At 35.1% G+C, this 23,277-nt stretch overlaps 1 protein-coding gene across 3 annotated transcripts in view; it reads right to left on the bottom strand.

Annotated features, from left to right (window-relative positions):
• Positions 1-23,277, bottom strand: part of CDH10 (cadherin 10) — a 93,322-nt gene that overhangs the window by 33,648 nt on the left and 36,397 nt on the right. For all 3 annotated transcript variants that reach the window (XM_058041894.1, XM_058041807.1, XM_058041971.1), the window contains exon 2: positions 20,363-20,741. In XM_058041894.1, coding sequence (XP_057897877.1) covers positions 20,363-20,593 — 231 coding nt within the window. In that variant the 5' untranslated portion in view covers positions 20,594-20,741. The remainder of the gene's footprint in view (positions 1-20,362; positions 20,742-23,277) is intronic.

The raw sequence follows: 23,277 nt of genomic DNA, 5'->3' as shown, positions 1-23,277 counted from the left end.
TTAATTATTGTGGTTTCGAATTTGTCTATCCTTGTCTTTTGTGCTGAAACCAAGCATACAGAGTGGACTGGTGGGATAAGCCAAAGTCAAACAGTAGACTTTTATATTGTGAAAAATTTTCAAACACTGAATATTTCCCACAGACTTGATGTTGAGAAAAATTTTCAAACACTGAATATATCCTGCAGACTTGATGTTGTGAAAAATTTTCAAACACTGAATATTTCCCACAGACTTGATATATGTGGAACAGACAGAACTCACCAGGCATCTTGGATCAAAGCCTTCATGGTAGAAATTTGAATACTATCATGTTCTGAACTTTGATTTTCTACATGAAAGTATTTAGACCCATTAAACTTGGCTTACACTACACACGTGCATGTTTATAAAGTATTTTCTTACTGTTTCTTTTCATTCTACAACAAATAAAAAATTATGAAACTCCACCAAACACAAAGAGTAAGAAGGTAGATGTTAAGAAAAATCCTTTGCAAATAGACATTTTTCTTTCTTTTCCTTCTGTTTCTCTTAATGAGTTCAAACTGAAGGTTGCAAGCCATTCTCACACCTCTTTTGAGGAATGAATTTTTAAAGTGAGCTTTAATCTCTCCCCTGATGGCTCACAAAAATTGTGACCTTTCATGCCTCCAATTAACCCTTTCACCCTTCTTTAATGGACTTGACAGCATCTTCCAAGCTGTGTTCCATTTTAAAATGTCATCTAGTGTAGGTAGTTCTTGAGTCTTTTTTTCTCCATGTCTTCCTAGAATATAATTTCACTTTAAAAATATTTTGGTCCTAGGAACTCATTGCTGAAATATATGGCCACTCTACGAAATATTTTCATACCAGAATGATGAAGAGCATGATAAGAGCATGCTTTTCCTGAGACCTGTGACAGAAATATAAAATAAGGTTCTGTTTGAGTGGGATCTTTAAATGGGCACATTGCAGTTTTCCCAGATGCTTTCCAAACCCAGGTCTGGCATTATTAATTCTCACAAAAGGTTAAAATAGTGTATTGGTGCTGCAGTGCCTGTCATTTCACTCAGAAACCATTAAGCAGCCTGGCAAAATCCATTCTAATACATTATCTCCAGAACAGAATAACTCCATGCAAACAGTTCCCAGCAACAGTGTCTGGCCAAACTTAACATATGGATGATGCATGTAAATTGTTTTGGAGAGTTATATTTAACAAAACCATGCCAGGAACTAGTAAAACAATTTAGCAATCCCAATAATCATATTCTGGTGCCTTAAAATATTGCCTGGCACTTGAAGCCTGAACAGTATGGTGAAGAAAACTAAATCAGAAAACTAAGAAAATCCCTGCACTACAAAATATAAAGCTTTTGAACATCTATATTTAAATCCAATTTAGTGCGCAAAGATCTTTTAACACAGTTATTTGTCTAACATGTAAGTTACCATCATTATTGATTTCCCATTGCCTCTCCTGTAGCTATGTTTAAGCCTTAGTGAGGTGATTTAAAAATGTTTTTATGCCCACAAAATCATTAACCTATTACCTCTGCCAAATTCAAACTTCCTACTTGTGGGGTTTTTTTTTTGTTTGTGTGGTTTTGGGACTTTTTGTTTGTCTGTTTTTCCCCACACATATATTAGCAAAAAGTTTGGAAAAGGACCTGAATATAGGACTTTGAGACAACCACATAAAGACTTCTAGGGAGCCAAGAGTTGGACCTCACAGTAACATAAAAGGAATACAAACATACATAGTTAGAAGAACGCTTTAAGCTATAACACTATGCTCACTAAAAATATATTAATAATGCCTTTGGTTTGATAATCCAATTTAAATTATATGTATATACATAGGAGTCCAGAGTTATGGTAAAAAACCTTCAAATTCAGAAAAACCTTTCAGGTCTTTTTGAGTGATCAGGAAACACAAAGCTGTAGATAAAATGAACAAGTCTTCCAGACATAATTCAAGGGGTGAAAAAGTCTTCCAGACATAATTCAAGGGGTGAAAATTTGTAATATAGTTAAACAACAAAAGAGAATACCTCCCATTTTGTTTTTTCAGTTCTCAATTCACCCAGATGTTACTAGAGGACTCAAGGTGACTAAAGTCTGCCCAAGGTGCTTCACAGCCCTGTTTGGTGAATCATTACCCAACTCCAAAATGCATGAACACTTTGTCTAAAAGTGCTGCAGAGTTTTTTTCATTTTACTCAAATACTAAAAAAATATTCTGTGAAATATTTTTCTGCTACTTTTAGCATAATGTGTTTCCTATAGTTATTTTAGCTAATGGGCATCTGTGATTCATGTCAGCCAAGCTGAGAAATGGAAAGACATCTGTTTCATTTAGCAATTTCATCGCACAAAATGATCAGCTGTGAAGATGTGGTTTTGTTTTCATATCCGTCACTGATATTTTGCAAACTCCTGAATTTCTTGCTGTTCTTCCACAGAAATACTTCCCTTTTCAGCTGCACTGGTATATGTATTTTATGTGTATTTTTTTCTCACTTCATAGGAAATCAGAACGTCAGTTGGTATTATTTTAGATAGCCCTGTTTCATTATACAGTAATTGCAATTACTATGATATTTTTGCATCTCTTCTATCTAAATTGGTTGAATAACATTTTTAATCCAGAAGGATTTCATATAAATAAAAAAGGAAGATCTTGTTAAATGGAAGATAATATTTACAGAGGGGCACAAAATGGATTGTTATATGAATACTTAAAAATGAAACTGAATTAGCAATCCAAGGCAGACACAAAAACCAATTTTAAGAGAAGTTTACTTTTTATTAATTTGTGGGAAAAACACAGGGTTAATGAACATATTACATCCTTCTTTAGGGTAAATGTAACCATAAATAAAATGAGCTCAGAAAAAGATGCCCCAATCAAATTCAGCTCAATAACTTTTTAGATCTGTAAAAGACCTTGTAAAAATATTTTCAGAATACTTTAGTTGAATAACATAGTAATTCTGCTTCAAAAATTGCAACACAAGAAATCCGTGTTAATTAACATCCAATGATTCAAATCAAACCTGTCCACTCAGGATTTTGGGATTTCTCCCCATCTTTCCCCATGAAATCCACACAATTCTGAAATCTCCCAAAATGAGTAAAAAGTAGGTGGAATTTTTTTTCTAATAGCATACAAAGTGTTAATTCTATTTTCACGAAAAAGTGACAGCATGCTACTGGGAAAACCAGAGAGAAGATTGGGCTAGTCAGATCTATTTTATCATACAAGCTACTTCTGGAATTCAAAATGATTTATGACAATGAGAGATAGACTGTAAGATCTGTCACACATATTTCTATTTGAATTTCTGATTCAGAACTCTCTGTATGATTTTTCAGAGATTTGTATTCAAATAACTACACACCAGATATGAGTGCATTAAGACACCTCCCTCGAGTTAGAAAATTTACTGTAGGCATTAATGCAGTTCAAGTTATTTTTAATCTTAATTTAATACACTATAATGTATAGGACACCTTCCAAAACAGTTTAAAGTTTTTGTAGTCTTTTCAAACTGACAGACTATATTATTATTAACTCACTAAATGGACTCTTAATCTCTTACTTCATAGCAGTCATTTTAATTATATACTGCAACATTTTTTTTTCTACTTTCTTTGGCAATGTGTCAATATTTCAATTTAATTCTATTATCACAGGAACAATGAAACCTCAGTACACTCTTGAATTAGTCTATCTTTTAGATTTTATACAAATAAGTCCAGAGCATCTCCTAATTCTGAGGATAAGTTTCAGGGCAAATTGTAACCTATTAGCTTTTTTGTTAGTAATTATATTAGCAATGTGAAGCCATAATACACCATAGAAGCATTTGCCATTTCACTCATTGTTCTCGTGCACACTTAATGTTAGCAACTTGACTGGATACTTAGTCGAATAGGAATGGTTGTGTCTCTAAACATAATCACAACAGTGGGAAGATTTGACATGAAGTCAGCAGAAAATAATTGATACAGAATTCCCACAATGGAGATATTTATTTTAATCTTCATGAACTGAACTATTAAATGATGCAGTTGTTTAACAGTAGCTGCATTTACTGCTAAAGATTTTCAGACCAGCTCGTATCCTGTGTGGTATCCTCACAGTTGACAGGTGTAACAGTCATGGCTCTCAGACACATTCTCTCGCCAAAGAAATTCACTTATTTAAATGTATCCAAAAGCTAACATTTTAAGCAACTCTTTTCAGTGATTCTGTAATTTGCACTAAGTTTTACTCAGACATGTCACACATTAAGTTTTCTCACTCAGTTATACAGTCAGTTTGCCAGGACTGTGCTATTGTATATTATTTAAGAGGAGACAGGCAGAAAGGAAAAAGATTTTTAAAAAATGCTTTGTGAGACTGGGAAAGATAAGGGATGAGCAAACTAAACTGGAAGTGTAACAAGTAATGTAAGATGAGGAGTACTCTGAAATTCTTTTGCAAGAAACGGAAATTAAAAGCTCCAGCCTGCAATGCAGACTATTTTCAGACTGTGTTTGCTTAACTTGATTCATTATCAAAAGGAAAGAGAAAATTATTTTCCACTATTTTTATTGATAAATTTTACAGTAGTTCCTAGATGTTCAAAATATTTGTTTGTTTTTAACAATATTTTAAAATGGTAAGATATAAATTAAAATTAATATACTTTTTTAGCATTTCTTTCCGGATCCCTGACTGAAATACCATCACATAGAGAGAATTATAATTTTCTCAGCTCCCTACAGTTTTCATTACTGATAGAATCTTGAAGATTCTCAATTTCCAGAAAATAACCATACAACAAACACATTTTTTCATCACTAGATTTGTATATTTTTCCTCTTATTGTAGATTATTTTAACGGGAAGAGTCAAGCCTGGAGAAGTTAAATAGTCTTGTCACTGACAAAATATTCTAGGATTTCAGGTGAGAAAGGCTGGATTTTATTTTTTTAAGATACATCATATGAGCAGCAGCAGAAGGTCTTTCATAGATGCTCTAAGTCAATTTGCCAATACCCAATCTCCCTCCTCAAGCCAAGGTCCTTATCTGATGTTCAGAGAGTTAGAACAAGAAAGTTTCGGCTTCATTAGGTTGTTGTAGCTTCCACTCCAGAAGACACACAATCATTGAGCTAAGATGAGAGACTAATTGAATTTCATACACCAAAAAGTTCTTGCATAAGCCAATATGCATATTGTCTTCCAATTTTCATGTAATAAATAAAATCTGTACATTAGGAAAAGACAGAAAGAAGTGCCAGTAGACCTGAAGTGCCCTTACTTCCTGGCACCTCCAATACATGACTATGAGTGAGCAGAAGGGAATTCTTGTGCTAAAGAGAAGAAAAAAGTCCTGACCCATCGCAGTTGTCCAGGTCCCCATTCATTAAAACACTGGACTGAACAAAGAAACATTGTTCCGTTCTCCTCCTACTGAAATCAATATGGCACAAGCCTACATTCCTACTTCTATGAGTTGTCTCTGTCCTGTGGTCTCAGAATAAATATCTGTTAATATCTTCCTCAGACTTGGTTGGAGAGTTTTTTTAACATCCATGTGTTTTATGTGCTATGTTTTTTGCCTGCTTTTTGCCTAAAAAATAATTAGTATTAAATATTGCATAAAGGAATAAGCAGCTTCCAGAACAATTTCTCTATTCCACCAAGGAACAGCCTAGGAAGGCAAATATGCTAAGACAGCACATATTTTTATTTGACTGAATTCACAATAGCTTCATGTATTTAAAATGCGGGGGTTTGTCTGTTTAGGTTGAGGGTTTTTTAAAGGAAAAGTCACCACTTATTTCTATGCTCTCTGCACTAATCACAAAAGAGTGGTTGTAAGAACCAATTGTAGGTTTGGGGTTATTCGTAAACAAGTATTATTTTATGATATATATGTTCATATATGTTTTCCTAAAGTAACCTAGTTATTAACAAAATAACCATTGAAACAGTTAGTTTTTTATATCCTACTGTATAATTTGCACTATACATACAAAGTAATGTATTTTTAAAAATAAAATAAAATTTAAAATGCTGATGCTTGGTTTATTTTGCCTACTGCTGGACTTCATTTAAAAACACGTTACACAATATTGTCATTGGAAATATTGTCTTTGTTTCCATCTGAAATCATTGTAACATGTCAATTGGTAAGAGCTTTGAAGGTTTTCTACCATTATGATATATGTTTTTTCTTTTCATGTATATTCTGTATTTATCGCACAGAAATGAATAACAATGTCTGTCAACCCAGGAAGTGGAAAATGTCAACTTAAGAGGAGACTGTATATCAAAATTAAGGAATAAAAGCTATTTTAATAATCTCCAAAACAGTGATGTCCACAATAATTGAGTACAATTGTTAAATTCAATCCCAAGGAAGGGAAGAGACAGAAGGAGAGAGCTGACATATGTTTTTATGCATTTCAGGAGACTTCGGATGAGTCTGAATTGATACTATTTTTAATCACAGCAACTAAAAAAATGAGCAATGAAGATGTCCTGTATCAATCCTGACCTCATATATATCATAGTGAAATCAGTGTGACTATATACCCAGGAGAGAAATCTTATAACCCTAAACAGGTAGGTAAGGCATTAAATGACGATCAGTGATAGAAAAGAGATGGAATATGTATAAACTCTTAAATGCAACTCATATTTTTATTTTTCCATCAAGTTTGTCTCCTCTTTTAGTAAATTATGAAATCTGTTATTCTAGGGAACACTATTCTCAAGAAAAATCTTGTGTACATACCAGCAACTAAATAAAGAAGTTGCAATTTGAATCATTACATAAAATTACATTCCGGCATGATTTTTCCAGTGCTATCACCTTCACAGGAAAAAAGTGTTTCCTGCTGTTCAGAGGAACCTCTTGCTTTTTGGTTTGTGCCCATTGCCTCTGGTTCTATAACAGGGCATCTCAGGAAAGAGCCTGGCTCTGTTCTCTTTGTCCCCTCCCCTCAGGTGTTTGTGTACATTGATACGATCTCCCCGGGCCTTCTCTCCTATGGTACAAAGAGCTGCTCTCTCTCAGCCTTTCCTCATATGTGAGATGCTCCAGTGCCTTAAGCATCCTTTGCTGTACTCTCTCCAGTGTGTCCATCTCTTGTTCTGGGATGCCTAGAACTGGACACGGCGCTCCAGGCATGGCCTTCCCAGACTTGAGCAGAGAGGGAGGATCTCCTCCCTTGCACTGCTGTGAAGGTGAGGCCACTTCTTTCTAGAGAGCCTCATCTTGTTCTTCTTGGTCGAGTGGCCTACAGCAAGCACCCATTATAATGTCACCTTTGCCTGTCCTGCCTTTAATCCTAATCCATAAACTCCCCATTGGGCTCCTCTCCCATCCCCAGGCAGAGCTTCATGTGCTCTAGCTCCTCTGTCACGCACAGGGCAACTCCCTCTCTTTGTGCCCCTTCCCATTCTTCCTAAAGAGTCTGTATCTGTCCATTTCAATGCTTCAGTCAAGCAAGTCATTCCACTAAAGATCCATATTCCCAACAAAACCAGAGTGCTGCAGCTGTATGCAGGCCTCTAACTCATTGTGTTTATTAGGCACGCCTCATGCTTTATCATAAAGGCATTCAAGAGTGCAATCCTAGCATGCTAAGTTCCTGGAGACAGTTTGGGCATTTACCCACAATGGTTCCTTGTAGACACCTTGTAGGCACCCCAATTATGTAGGGAATTACAATCACATAATTAAATTTAATTGAATTTAATCATGTTTCTATTAATACTAGCTGTACTAGCTGTGTACATAGCTATAATTACAATTAATTACAAATTTTCTACCAAAACAGCATATTTTATTCCACTATCAGAGTGCAAAGTACCAAAATAACCAGATTTGGGTGTAAATCTTGGCACAAATAATACAGAGAATTGCATGTTATGGTGTATACAAAAGGACAGCATCATCAGCCCCAGTGAACTCTATTCCTCAAATACTTTTACTGGGGACAAAAAGCCCATCGTGATCTTGAGTGATACAAATTAAGAACTGGATTCCATAGTAATTATTCTCCCTTGCAATGTTAATTGCTGGTTTCAAAAGATGTGTTCCATGGACAACATCACTGATGAAATTTTTTTTTAACTTATGTGAACTCCGGTAATCAGCTGATAGGCCTAGCCAGTATTTCCATAAAGCTTCAATGACATTTGCTGACATTTGTAAGACATCAAAAGCACCCTTTACCTAATCTCCCTTTTCCTAATTACAAATAAAGTACACTATATGAGTTGCGCTGCTGCTATTTCATTTTCTTTGTGTGGGGTTTTATGTTTTGCCTATAGAATAAAAGAAATCCTTTACATTCTCTTTTTTTCCCCCAGAATTAGTTCATTTCCATGAAGCTTTAGCTCTTGCCTTGTGTATTACTTGCTCCTACTTTCTTCTTTCAATAGTAAAACGAATTCTAAACTATCCCTAGAAAACTTAATTCTCTTTTATGATATAGAGACTTTTGCATGGCACTTGAAATAGTATTCCTTATTCCTTTAATGACTTTGTTTTCTATAGCATATCATTATCCTTTCCTAGGAAATAAATCAATATTACTGAAAACTCTTCCATTATTCTTAAATGACAAGCCTTGATTAATCCTGCGCAGCTCTTTCCAGTGTCACAGCCATCAGCAGTCCTCCAGCTATTTCATTTATTTCACTTGGCTTTTAGTAGACAATATGCCACTCCTGACACATAGAGAATGGTCTGTCACATAACCTGACCTAACTAAATAGGTAATTAAGCAGTTTCCTCATATTCCAACTGTATTATTTATATAGCAGTCTCATTATCCTTTTTGAATGACCTAAGACATCCTGCTGATTGCTAGAGGTATTTCTGAGTCCTCTATGGCATATTCAGTAGCAAAAATGTGTAAAAATATGGCTGTATATCTGCATAGTAGTTCTCACAAGGGACAGGTATTTTAAAAGTATAAGAGTGTACTGTAAAAGATTTAAATTTTAAAAACTTATATAAATTAACAGAAGTTATGCTTTTTTCTGTCTCCTCATAGATGTATTTATTTTCTGTATGGCTGTAACCAAGTGGCCTCTCCTGAAGCTCATATATTCAACTTGCCTCATTAATTTTACTTTTTACAAGTACTTTCACATCATTAAAACTTTTCTTAAATTTTAGTAACATGGCTTGGAACACTGCCTTACTCCATCTTTCCAGTTTCCTTTCTCAAAATGGATTTTCATGACATTTCTTTAAATTCCTACTCGTTAAAACAAATTTTAAAAAATGGACCCTCTTTTTCTCCCCCCCCATTTACTTCACCTCTCACAGAGTTGCATTAATCAATCTTCTCACTGCCAAAACTTAAAATATCAATGTCATTTTAATAATTTGGTATTAAGATAGATAATTTCTATCCAAGATTGCCTAGGTACTAATAGTTGTTAAATATTACATTCACTCTAAGATAATATTTCTTAAATATTTCTAATTCCTAAAGATACCATTTATAATGGAATTTACAATCATCAGCATGGAGACTCAGAAATTTGAATTTATGCATACTTCACAGCAAATGTCATACATCAAAATGGATATGCAAATGCTGTCATTAGAAGATGGAGTTCTTAATATAGAAAGAAGAAATCCGTATTACTACTTCATGTTTCTGCATATCAAGTGTAATTTATTCTATTAATTCCTATATTGTAACATATGTACTTCTAAATTACATATAATTACTAAGAAAACTATTAAAACATTTTAGGAATAAAACCAAGAAAAGCACTTTTGTAACATAAACCAGCTTCTAAACCAAATGGTCAGAATGACTAGTTGCATCTTTTCTCAGCTGTTCTTGAGTGTGGAAGAGACAAAGTATCCCATATTATCATCTCTAATGCATCATGCAGTCTTCCAAAATTTCCAGAAAGTAGGTTTTTCTGTGGGTTTCTGTTTGTCTTTGTGCTTCTTTTTGCCACCAGTTTCACCCAGAAATATTTTAAAAATCGTCATTCCAATCTCTGTTTCCTGTTGTGTTAATAAATGTCATTCACTTGAGAATTATTAAGAAAGTACAAACATTCTCAACCAGAAAAAAAAAAAAAAAAAAAACCACAAAATAACCAAACCAACAACCCAAGAGGAACCTGAAAAAACCCTCAGATTACCAAAACACTGGCAGTGAAGGACGGTATTATAACTTTACACCAAGAGTAAGCTTAATTTTCTTACGTCTTCCCCCACAACTGCTTTGATCCACATATTTAGGCAAGTTGAAAGGAAAGGCAGGACTGAAGGAATACAATTTCAGAGGCAGGGAGAGCATCTACACTACTGCCTAAATAAAAATATCACCAGAAAAGTTAATTTCCTATAGGTATGCATTGTGTGTAAGACAATAATTTTAAATCCAGGTAGCATAACTGGACTTTGGACCAGAGATCTAGGAAACAGATGAAAGGCACAGCCAATATGAAGAAGCAAGGATTTTCTACATGGTTGATAAGGGGAACAGGAGAGACGATCAGAATTGTTGTTGAGCACCAAGCTTTTCTTCAGCTGTTACAAGTTCTTGCAAGTATGCAGTCTTTTCCCACTCAAATTTTACATTCCCAGCCCTCTGAGTGGCAATCTTTGTAATTTCTTAGTTTTAAAAACTAAAACACCATTTATATCCCAGAACATTCTCTTTCTTTGTTCAGCACATATTTTCCACCTAGCTCTTTGCATAAATCTGTTTATGCATGCCTTTTTAGGATACCAAGCCTCCTAACTATTCACTAATAATTTTCTAAGCTCTGACATGTGTTCAGATGTGTAAGGTACCTTTGTACCTGCCTGTCAAGAATTTGGGTGGTCTGTGAACTCAGTCTTTGAAACAAAAACAAGACAGCTTCTGTTCTCAGGCTTGAAGAGATTAGGAACTCATCTAGGGTTATATATTTAAAATTACTACAGACCAAAATATTGTAAAATTAAAGGGTAATTTTTTCCCTCAGTGGTCCTGTCCTCCTTTAATGCTCTGAAGTAAATAGCTATTGAAATAACTCAGGAATCAGAAATAACTCTTTGAGAAAGTAACACTGATGAGTTCGACAATGATGTTTGTTTACTCCTGCAAGCAAATCCTACTCTGTCTTCTGGGACTTCAGATACTTACTGCCTCAAAACAAAAGGTATCAGAAACTTTGGAAGAACTTACCATTGCATTCTTTTTGCTTCAGCTTATTTTAATTATCTTCAAAGGCAAAACCTCTCATAAATATAAGGAAAACCTTCTAGCAGGAAGACATTTTAAAAGGGTAAACATCAACTTTTAACTTCTTAGAACTCTCTCCCTCATGGGTATTTTGTTGCAAGTCACCAATTTTTCCACAGTATTACTCCCAGATCTTCCTTGCTATCTGTGTATACAGGATATTTAAAAGGTCATCTGCATCTGATTTAACAAAAAAAAATCAAGAGAAGGAAAAAAAAAAAGCCCCTAAGGAGAATCAGCCTTTGAATTGCTGCTGTAACTATTGGCTATTTACACATTTATAATTTCAAATAAGGTATAGGTCAAAAATTTGTAATGCTCTCTTTTCTATTATGGTTTTTAATTCCTTGAGTGAATGAATGTACTGTGATGAAGCAGACTCTACTTTTCCTGAGTTGTGGTTTTGAATATAAATCAGTTCAGTTTTATCAGTTCTTTCCCTTTTGGACTATCTTTTTTTGTGACAAGCACATAAAATTCTAAAACCGAAAGATAAATTGAACTGAAAGGAACTGGAGAGTTCAGATTAAATTATTTCTCAGTTTCTTATACTATTTTGAAGCATGATGTTGTTTTAAGTACAGTGTATAATCAGATACAAACTCTAAATGAAAACCATCAAGAGAGCTATAGATGTTCTTCATAAAGACAGCAAAATGTATCCTATTGGTGATTTTACACCTGCTGGAAGTATGCCCGTAATTTAGACTATCTTCCTTCTAAATATTCCTGACAACTGTTACATGTTATTTCACTTTGTGCTTACACAGATGAGAATTATCTATTTCATAAATTATTTTCAAAGTGGCAGATTACTGCTACTGGGATTACTAGAATAAATTCAAAATCTACGATTTAAAAATAGTTTTCTCAGATCCTGAGAAAAGCAGTTTCAGGAAACCTACCTCCATGACTAGCAGAACTGTATTTACTCCTCAGGCTCATTTACCAGCTCTAATCAGATTGATAAATGGCTTGGACTCAAGTATCAATGTGTAAAAGAAAAATAGAGAAGTCAAATAATATTATTCACTCTTGTATCAAAATAGATAGTTTTCAATAAATTATTTAGGTAAAGCTAGCTTGCCAGAATTCAAGAAACACTGGACAATGCTCTCAGGCACATGTTGTCATCTTGGGGTTCTGTGCAGGGCCAGGAATGGAACTCAATCCTTGTGGGTCCTTTCCAGTTCAGGAGATTCTGTGGTTCTATAATTCATACATTCCCAGTTTTTTGCATTTATCATGCCACATCAAAGCACTCAATAACATTAGACAAGTAGCTTCCATTAACTTGACAGAAGAGGAGGAAAAAATATTCAGCTACTTGTCCCTACTCATATTTGCATTAGTTTATAAGTAGACTTGCAAAGTATTTACATAAGGCTGGAGCACTTGAAAGCAATTAGATGGATGGACTTGGAAATACATGAAGTGAAACACCCACACTGATTGGAAAGTGGCATTTGTGAAGCACTCATAGCAGATTAAGTATGAACACAGCATGTAATTCTGCAGTACTGAGAACTACTGACACATGGACAAGGAAATAATAAAAAGCTGTTTTAACATACGTGAGCTAAGCGTGTTACCATATACGGGGCAGGGGCAGCACTGGGGGCTCTGGGGGCTCTGCCCTGCGCTCCCTGTGCAGAGCTGGGGCTGTGCCAGGGCTGTCCCGCTCCTGACACATGACAGCAAACAAGAATTACTTTTTAGTGCTTTACCTCAAAAGTTCAACATACCGGTCTTAGCAAGCAAAAGCTGTGCTTGAAACAGAAAGCTTTAAATTGCCTGCAAAGGGTCATCTTGGTCAGGAAGAACAATTAAGTTCATTTTATTTTCAATTGATTCATAACTTTGTTCAGTAGAACTTGAAATTTCCATTAGTATCTTCCTCTATTTTGCACCTCCTACATTCAGTTTTAGTTAGTTTTCCTTCAGAGGGGAAAAAAAATAAAACCACCTTGTTTTCTGTAAAGATCTATTGCAGATTCCAAGACCATTAAAATTGTTAAATTTGGTAAGTAAAATACTTAAGGTCCTATAGAGGCCAAAGACATATAAGAACAGATTGTAAAATTAGTATTTGCTTGAAAGTTGAGCATATAATTTTACAGATGATATCCCACTTCTTTGACTGTAACTCCTTTAGTTATCATGACCTTTAAAACTATGCAAAGTATGCCCCAAACTACCCACGGAAGTGAAAGAGGTTCTCTGCTAATGCTTAGTGTTTAATTTCAAGCTATTGAGTAAAAGCACATTTACATGTATCTACCTGAGATATAGATATGTCTACCTAAGCAATTTAGTGTCTTACTGTTCTTTTTCTATGTATTTTGCTTTGCTTCTCTTTTTGGAATTGCAAGGAGTTGAAGAGCACAGTTGCCTGTTTTGAACCCTGCTCATCCCACAGAAGGACTCTGCCATGAGATAAGAACAGAATGGAGCAGCAGGATGGCATGAACCCCAGGCCTCACATAGGTGAGGTCTGGTTAGCTCATCCTGGTTAATGCATCCAGGCAAAAATTTATGCTCTGGCAAACTGTGTAAAGCAACTGCTTGTACATGTATCACTGGTCAAACAAAGACCACCCCAAGCTATGGGACAGATGGCATCTATGACCACTAATGAACACCTAGGCCCGCCCAAACATCCTTCCAGGGATACCCAGAACTTGAACTATAAGAGAAGGCCCCATAGCAGGAACTTGGGATACGATAAAGGTCATACTATTTTCTGGGTGTTTCCTCAGATGCAGGGGGAGGTTAAAAAAAACTGAAGGAGAAGAACACATCATTAATATTGGATACAAAGAATACAGAATTTATGGACTCTAAGGAAAGCCAAAGCTGCAACTGTGCTGAATCAGCTTTGATTGGGTAAAAGGTCATTCTGGCCAGGGGGGACATCATGACCCATCAACTTAAAAAACTCACTGGATAAAAAGAAAGGAACTGGGAGTGATCACTTAGGTCTTTCATTTAAAGTGTGGGGCACATCTGAGCAAAAAAATAATCAGATAATTTGGACACTGGGAATCGTCCCCTTAAGCAGCTGGGTAAGGAAGTATGCCCTCAGTATACCCTACTCAAATTACTTAACCTCTCTTTTCTTCTAAGCAGACAACACTTTAAAGAAATTTACACGCACAGACATCTGTCCAAGGCTGTGAAGCCACAGTCTTTGAACAAATATATTTGGCTTCAAATTCAGGCACATAGGAACTGCGGCCCTTTTGGTCATCACCAAAAGACTTGTGGACACTACAAAGACTTTGCCTTCAACAGTTGCCTATTGCATTCTGTATCATCCAGGAAAACCCAGTGTCTTGCAGGGGTACGTCCAGAACAGTAGCTAACAAACAATTCATTATTTATGAGAATAAATCTTCAGTATTCAGCCTGGATAGCTCTTTGCCACCAGCACCTTCTGCTGCTGTTTCCTGAAGCAAGAAATCAGAGCCTCCAGCATACACTGAGGTTTCCAAAGGAATAATCCTTTTGCAAACAGAAAATACCAACCCTCTGCACACTAACGATTTAGAGTAAGTGATGAATCTAAGCAGTTTTAATTATAAACTTCCACTAAGCTCAGACTCAAAAGACTTTGAGAATGAACCTTTCCCAGACTCACTGAGAATCAATCAGCCTTCAGGACAATCCTACAGGAAGCTTTTGATGTCTCTGATATTATGGGAAAACAATATCACACTCTGACACTGTTGACCTGTTCTTAAATTTCTAGGAGGCCACACATGTACCCCCAAAAGCAATCTTTCATACACTTGAAATGAATTGGTGCCTTAAATAACCCTCTTCACATTCTGTATTTTAAGTCTTGCTGAGAAAGAAATAAATTTCTAAATGTTCTTGTGTCTCAAATATCAATTCCACCACACCGCAGTAAGATAAAGTTTTTGAAGATACACAGCTGTGAATAACTTGGGCTTTGCTTCCAGTAGAATTGTACCAAAAACACCTCACTTGGAAACTGTTAAAAGACTAGCTGCCCTCTTTTACCTTGACAGATCACTATTCATTTATTCAGTTTGTAGAATATCTTCCATCCCTTTCCATTCTTTTTTATTGATCTCTGTCATGAGAATCTGCTCTAGCTGAAAATTCAACCTTTACAGAACTTCAGCGCCACAGAGCTGATTACCGTCACCTGAAAGAAAAGGCATTTTACATCTCTCAGTCAGATCTTCACACCAAATATTAAGCCTGCCCATTAGCACTTGCAATTCAAAACGCTACTCTCTCATGGCAGCAAAAGTCTTCAAAAAAGAAAGAAGTATGGTAGAAATCCTCTTCAGAAACCAAAATGCAGAGATTTTTAAAAGGGTTTGGTAAGTTGTCACCTTACCACTACAATAACATCACTTCATTAGGACCATTTATTGTATGTGTCACACCTGATGATGAAACCTTTGAAATCAAAACATGATATTTTGTGCTACCCTCTTCAAACCAGTACTTTTGGTAGCTGCTTCATCAGAAAGAAAAATACAAGCAACACCTGCGGCTTCACTGCCTTACGTCTTCCTGACTGTTATGTGGCACATCATCCATAGTGTCAATAGACAGTTACTGAAACTGCAACTGCAGCTCCTGGAAATGTGTCATGCACACACAGCTTGCTAAGTCTTTCCCTCGGAATCATGTCTGGGTTGGGATTCTCGAAGTGAAAGGAGCTAAGTGAGGTTGACATGTTCTGCTCTTTACACCATCAAAGTTAATGACTACATTACAAGCACGTGAAAGTGAATACTGCCAGGATAATCCTTTCTGGCAACAGTTCTAATATGACACACACACATATTATATACATTTATGTGCAAATATATGATAAATTATCCCTTGAGATACTAAAAAGGCACTGCAGTGTTACTAAGAACTTCAGTATCTCAAAGTGCTGAAATATTTGTGTCAGTGGATCATTTACGCAATAAAACTATGGTAATGGAAATTGCTGGAAAAAGTCAATATCTATCTCAGAAAACTTAGTTGGGAGAATATCTGCAAAAATAAACAATTGACAAGATCTGTTGAGATAATAAAAGGGGAAGTTAACTTTAATATGGATACAGAACTTATTTGTAAATTTATTTTTTAATGACCCTGTACTAAGATATTGTTGGTATACAGTAGTGCTTCCTTTAGGTGACAACTACTAGAAAATAAAGTTTTGTTTTAAAAGCATGGTTTTTTTCTGGATATACTCAAAGTAAATTGAAGTTTTTTAGAATAGGTTTGAAATTGCATTATAATTTCAGCACTTAATTTGAAAAACAATAAATGCGCCTTGAAACTGTATACTAAGAAAAGACATAAAAATTATGAATCAGCTTTCCATAATATTAATGAAGTGGTTTTCTGACATGAGGTTTACACTTCCTTTAGAACATTCCTGCATTGTTTAGCTGAAACAGGGAGGACCACTTTTTGCTCAGATTTTCTTCTAGTAAGAAATTTCTTCCAAATTTCTTCAGATTTTCTTCTTTCTTTTGTAAAGATACCTCAAAGACAAATTGTATAACATATATATATATAGAGAGAGAGAGAGAAGGAGAGGTTTGTTTTTCCACGTGGGCTCTTCTTTATGACTTCAACCTTTAGTAGAAATACAGCTGTAATTATTATTTGAGGTTCTGCATATACAAAAATCACTTACATAATTTTGATTTCTGTTTTAAGGATGCTCTATATTACATGAAGGAAAGGATGACCATCCTCTTTCTTGCGATAATAAAAAATATTGATCTAAAGAAGCCAGGGAATGTCCATAACCAGCCAATATGTACTCTGCCACCATTTCACACAGATTAATGAAGGCATGTTTCAGTTGTTACGGGATTTTGTATCCCATTAATTCAATGAACACCATTTCCATCGCATTATTGTAGTTGAACATTTTCAAGATGACCCAAACAGTGAATAAATGAATGCAAAAATTGCATTGTGAATTGTGGACACTTGTTTCATATTCACCAGTTATGAAGTTTCCCTGACAGATATTTAGATGCAGGTTATGAAACAAGAAAAAATATATCAGTCGTGAGATCAGGAAGCAAAAGATGTAAACCATAAACCCAGATGAATCAGCTTTGGAAGTTATGCTGATTCGTCCACTGGCATTGCACAAAAATTCTCTCATAGTCCTTGGCCATGAATCATTGAGTTCTCTTATTATCTCCCAAAATTTCCAAACACCATCTGTAAACATGCTGCAGAGAAATTAACAGGAAAATGGCATTTCATGTCACCTATCAAAATAATTTTGGCTCTGGATAAAATGAGGTAAAAGGAAACATCCAGAAATATTTTGAATATAGAACTGAGATGGCCATTGGAAAGGTAAGTGCAAAAACAAGAGAAAGGAGATAGATACTATAAAATTTATACAGAAAAATTTTCATCAGTAATTCTTTATTTATCTAATCATTTGAGATTTTGGACTATCAGAATAAAGCATTATTAATGTAACAATCACATTTTTATTCCACATATAATTATATCTCTTTCTATTAGCTTTCTTTGTATAAAATTCTCTCTGAACAAGTACTATGCTATGATACTCTTAATTTTATATGTGTTTTCAACCCTTTTCCAAAATTTGTCACAAAATTACTACTGGGCAATTTTATATACTGTTAAATTTTAAATTTGCTTTTGAAAATTAACAACTCTTTTATTCTAAGCAGAACAAACTAGATGAAAGGACTGTCTTAACAGCTCATCAAGTTTCTTCTCAGTGCTGTACTCTTAATCCATCATTTTACTTATCTTTACTTACCACTTCAGTTTTGCAAACACTTCTTTTCTTTCAGCCAAAATAGTTCAATGTTTATCAGCAGCTTTTCTAATGGAGGTGAGTTAAGTCTAAAAATGTTAACCCTTTCTTTTCTAAAGAGTTTTCCTTCAATTATTTATGATTGGAAGAAAAATTTTAAGTAAGACCACTCCCTCTTCATGATATGAAAACATAAATGTTAAAAAATAATATAATAGGAAAAAAGTAATCAGTATGCTTCTGGAGGTCCTTACATACGAAGTTCTGGGTGCCCTGGAAAGCTGTTTATTTCCTAGGACAGTTGTAAGCAATATACTTTCAATGTAATAGTAAAAAGTTTTGACACAGTGACCCTTCTTAATTTGTGGGTAAGGTCAATTTTCAGAAACTATACACCTGACACAGACTGAGCAACTGGCCCACTTGCTTAAGAACACTTGGGAGTCATGACTTTACACTTGAGAACTGGATGAAATAAACATAGGGACTATTTACAAGACTCAACATGCTTTGGAAATGGCTGCAGTATTTAAATGCTAGTGCTAATACTACAGACTCAAGGCAACAAATAAAAAACGGCTTACATTCATAAGCCTGCACTCTTAAATTTTTACTTAGTGTTTAAATTTCATAAGTTTTAATAAGCATTTCTTTTCACAAATCCTCCAGTGTCCTTAATTCTTCTAAGAAATACTTTATAATACAATGCTCCCATGCAGCAGTACATGCTGGGGCCCAGCTGGCTGGACAGGAGTTTTGCAGAGTGACCTTGGGGTCCTTCTGAGCAGCAAGCTGACCAGGAGCTAGAAATGTGTCCTTGCAGCAACAGTCATCACACCCTGGGCTCCATTTGGAAGAGATCACCTGGAGATGAAGAGAGATGATTGTTGCTCTCTCTTCTGCCTCCATGAGATAAATCTGTACTTTTGTGTCAAGGTCTGGGCTCCCCATGTGACGAGAGGTACAGAACTACTGGAGTGGAGTCCAGGAAACAGCCAGAAAGTTGAGTAGGGAATTTGGGCATTTTTCATATGAGGAGATCTGAGATTGCTCAGCCTGGAGAAGAGAAGGCTCAGCACAGACTTTAATAATGTATAAAATTCTTGTGGGGAAGAAGTGAGGGAGACAGGCCCAGTTTCTTTTCAGTGGTGCTCAGTGACATGACAAGAGACAATAGGCACAATGTGATATGCAAGAAATTCCCTTCAAATATAGGAACAAATCTTTTACTGAGTGGATGGTCAAACACTTGAATAGTTTGCCTGGTGAGATTGTGAAGTCTCTACCTTTGCAGCTATTTAAAATCTGACAAGACATAGTCATGAGGAAAATCAAGCTTACTCTGCTTTGAGCATGGGGTTTGAACTAGTTGATTTCCGAACATGCCTTAAAATCTCAGCTGCTCTGTGAGTCAATGATTTTAAAAAAGTCAGTATATCACTGTGGTATTTTTCAAGTTCAAAACCATGTAAATACTCAAAATCTGCTTTATAGAAAATTGAATTTCTTTGTTTAGAACCAATCATTGGTGTTAAGTTCTACCCACTACTGCCGACACTAAATTTCATTTTCAAGAAAATTACCACTTTGAATTAACAACTTGTACCTGACTGAATGTTATTGTGGCACTATGCATTATATATTTTTTAATAAATTACTTGGGAAAACCTAAAAATCAACAGAAAATTATTTAAAGGACAATTCCAGTGTCATTTATGTATACCTCTAGTAATCTACACATGTACCAGTCATCTAGTAATCACATGTACCAGTCTGCTGTCTTCTTTTGCAGTTCACTTCCTAACCACGTGATTTCTATCACATGGTTCGCAAATATACTTTACTCCATGCAATTAATTGATTTTCAGGGAGAGGTAAAGAGGAAGAATATTTTTTTCTTCAAAATAGGCTGCATTCCTCAAACATGAGCAGAAAAAGAAATGCAATAGGAAAAGAATGCAATATCTCCTATGAAACATGAAATATTCAGAGACAGAGTTGGAAAATTATTTTATAATGATTTATATAATATTATGCTTTGATAATGAAGACATACTGAGTGGGCTGCTGGTAGGTATGATGTCCTTAAACAAACAAATCTGTCAAAAATATTTTCATTTGTTTCCTTCAAGTATTTTTCAGTAGCTCTAACTAGCAACATTAGGTTAGTCATTCTAATAGGAGAAACAGTATATCTGTTTCTTGGAAATATGCTTCTTACACATTAGAATAAAACATAGAAAGTAAGGCTGTGGAAAGATAAAAATGCTTGAAAATTATACAGAAAACCTTATGAGAAACCTACCTTGCCTACATACTGATAATCAGATCCTGTGTATTCCTCTAAAAGAAAAAACTGGTTCCACATCCAGCCTCGCTTCTGGCGGTGAATTGTTTTCCCATCATTCCCTAAAGCACGTCCACCAAAGCTTCTGGGTCTGAGATCAGGAGTCCTTCTGAAGAGCATTTCTGTATGGCAGGGATGTGGCAGCCACATCCAGAGCAGCAGAAGTAATAGGACTTGCTGTATTGTCATAGTTCTCCACTGCTGATGCTCTTCAAGCCGGTCGGCAGTGGAGCGTGAAGTCCTGCTTTTCCTAGCTTGTTTTTTTATGTATCTAGTTTCTGATGCAGCCAAGCAGTTTCCAGCAGCTCATCTCTGAACTGTATACAGTAACCAAATCCTGAAAGTAAACAGAGAGGAGACAATGTAAGTTGAAATGCATTCACCCCTTAGCGTCCAACACCACTGCTACTGTACCCTTCACATACAAAACATGATGACACAGAAAGCAATCTGGTCAGAAATATAAAGGTTATCCATGTAGGGGGAACGCTGAATCTATCAGGTAGCTGCTATAAGAATACTTCCTTAAAAAAAGTAAGAGTACCATTTAAAAAAAAATTCAAAACTTCTAAGAGTGTTCTTTATTTGGACTGGTGGATAAATATTGCTGAAACTTACACATTAAATACTGCTGTCTTTGCTTCAAATGTTTTCCACCCAATTTCATTTACAAGAATTTCAGTGTTTTATTAATCTTAGTATCAAGAGACATGAAACTCTAACACAAAGTAGTTCTGGAAATTACAAATGGTAAAACACCAGTTCTCCAGGGCATTTTAAATGGTAAAAGGAAATATCATATGCATCAGAAGAACTACAACATGGTACAAAGGAAACTTTTTAACAGAAAAAGTTCTTGAGATGGTCTTGCAATATAGAGTGATAAGAGCTCAGCGTTAAAATGTAGGAAACATTTTTAAAAATATGACTGCCTGTTTTCCAGCTATCCTGAAATACTGAATTTAATCTCATTGTAGGAAATGATATTGCAGGGAGAAGGCAAGCCTCTCCCAACAGACCCTTTTTTTGTCTCCACTTTTGTTTTTTCACTTTGCTTTATTTTATTTCTTCCTTCATCTAACAGAATCATGAGATGTTCTTTCAGCAAGAGAAATTCAGTCAAGTTCTTTTCACTTTACTTCTATACCAGCATTTAAAGAATGGCAGTTTTTGTTAGTGAGACCATTTTGTAATTGTTTCCTACAGTAAACAATAATAACCTTTGACTTGTCATCTTAATAGGGTGTAGTTTCTGCAAACATTAATCAGGGTGGTTTTGCTATTCTTCCTAACATACCCATAAAAAACAATGATGGTTGAATATTCTTTCACAAGTGGCAAAAAACTCAAATAGTAGCCAGCTTGGGTTCTTTTTTCTCCTCTTTGCTGATTTTAATAGGTCAGCGATGTGCTCTTCTTTCAATAACTTTACACTATAAATATAATTTACACTATATTTCACTATTATCTTAAATATTTTTATTTTTCAAAGAAGAGCTATATAAACATTTCAGAAATTCTTCCTGTATTTCAGTTTGATATTGATGTGTTACTCAAACTATTTCCAGTAAACTTCTGTTGATTAAAAGAGCTTATAATAAAATGTCAGGATTTTTAAAGTGGGTACACTATGAAATATAGTGATATAGTTTAAAACCTGTGTGTCTGTGGGCAGGCATGTTAACAACCGAACAGATATTTTTCAGGAACCAGTTATTGTCTTCAAGTTATATTCACTCAGGAGAACATTCTTCCCTCTCTGCCAGCATTTGGAATTACAAACAACTTCTCAAAGCCACAGCTGTTAAGGATTTTGGCCCCAGCCTTGTTCTCAGTAACTCACAGATACACATTTCCATAGGTCAAAGCAAACACCAAGTTATGTATAGTTTTGTTTACCCCTTTTCCCTTTCTCCTAAAATTTTGACATTTACCTCATTTGTGAACTTTGATTAATACACAGAACAATAGTTTCTAATATAAGTTACTAATGATGAATATGCTACATATGTTGAATTATATCAGCATGTACAAACTGGAGGTCCTCCACCTTGGAAATAATTTACCATAACTCATACTTGCGTTCTTTTAAGACAAAAGTATACTAAGTGAGAGAAGAGGGCAATGATTTATTCCACAATAATTAGAAAATTTTTTTTCAAAGACCTTAAAAAATTCAAAGTTGAAATTCTCTCTCTCAATTTCCCTAAAATTTTGAAAACTAGTGGGTTTTTGAAAAGGGTATATAGAATTTTCTTCTCTCACTCTTTTTGTGTGTGTGTGTGTGTGTGTGTGGGAGGGGAGTGTTTCCTTTCTTTTTTTCCCTTTTTTCACTTTCTTGTTGCCCTCAGTATATATATTCCATTATCCACACATTATTATTTGATGTAGAAGTGTTGTTAAATGCCTCTTGGGAAATAATGCTTCAATATTAGGGGTTGTTATTGAATTTCCTTCTTGTTAAATTAGGTCAGCAGAATGAAAGCTCAGATGAAATTTGTTAAACTCACAAAAGTAGCTAATGTACTTGGCAAGCACAGCTGCTTAATGGATGTACATACCAGCAAGGACTTTTCTCTCCTTTGAGAGCCCTGTTTGAGTTCAGTTTCCTGCTTTAAATGTGATGAGCTTGATAGTAGTCTACTCTAAAGTAATAACATTTACCTTTAAAAATGAGCTAGCGAAAAAGAAAAAAACAGACTAAACTAATAAAAGGCATTGTATAAAGGTAAAATTTGAAGACAATTAGATGAAGGAAACCTTTTAATCCATAGCTACAGAAAGTAAACAGAAATCTGAGTTCTGTATTAGATTGCATATCTGGATTCTGTGCTGGAAGAGTGAATGGAGGAAGAAACATTTTTTGTCTGTTT

Source organism: Melospiza georgiana, chromosome 1 (genome assembly GCF_028018845.1).
Source record: "Melospiza georgiana isolate bMelGeo1 chromosome 1, bMelGeo1.pri, whole genome shotgun sequence".
Taxonomy (NCBI): Eukaryota; Metazoa; Chordata; class Aves; order Passeriformes; family Passerellidae; genus Melospiza; species Melospiza georgiana.
Note: the sequence above shows the minus strand (reverse complement) of the source record. Positions and strands in the feature narration are given on the sequence as shown.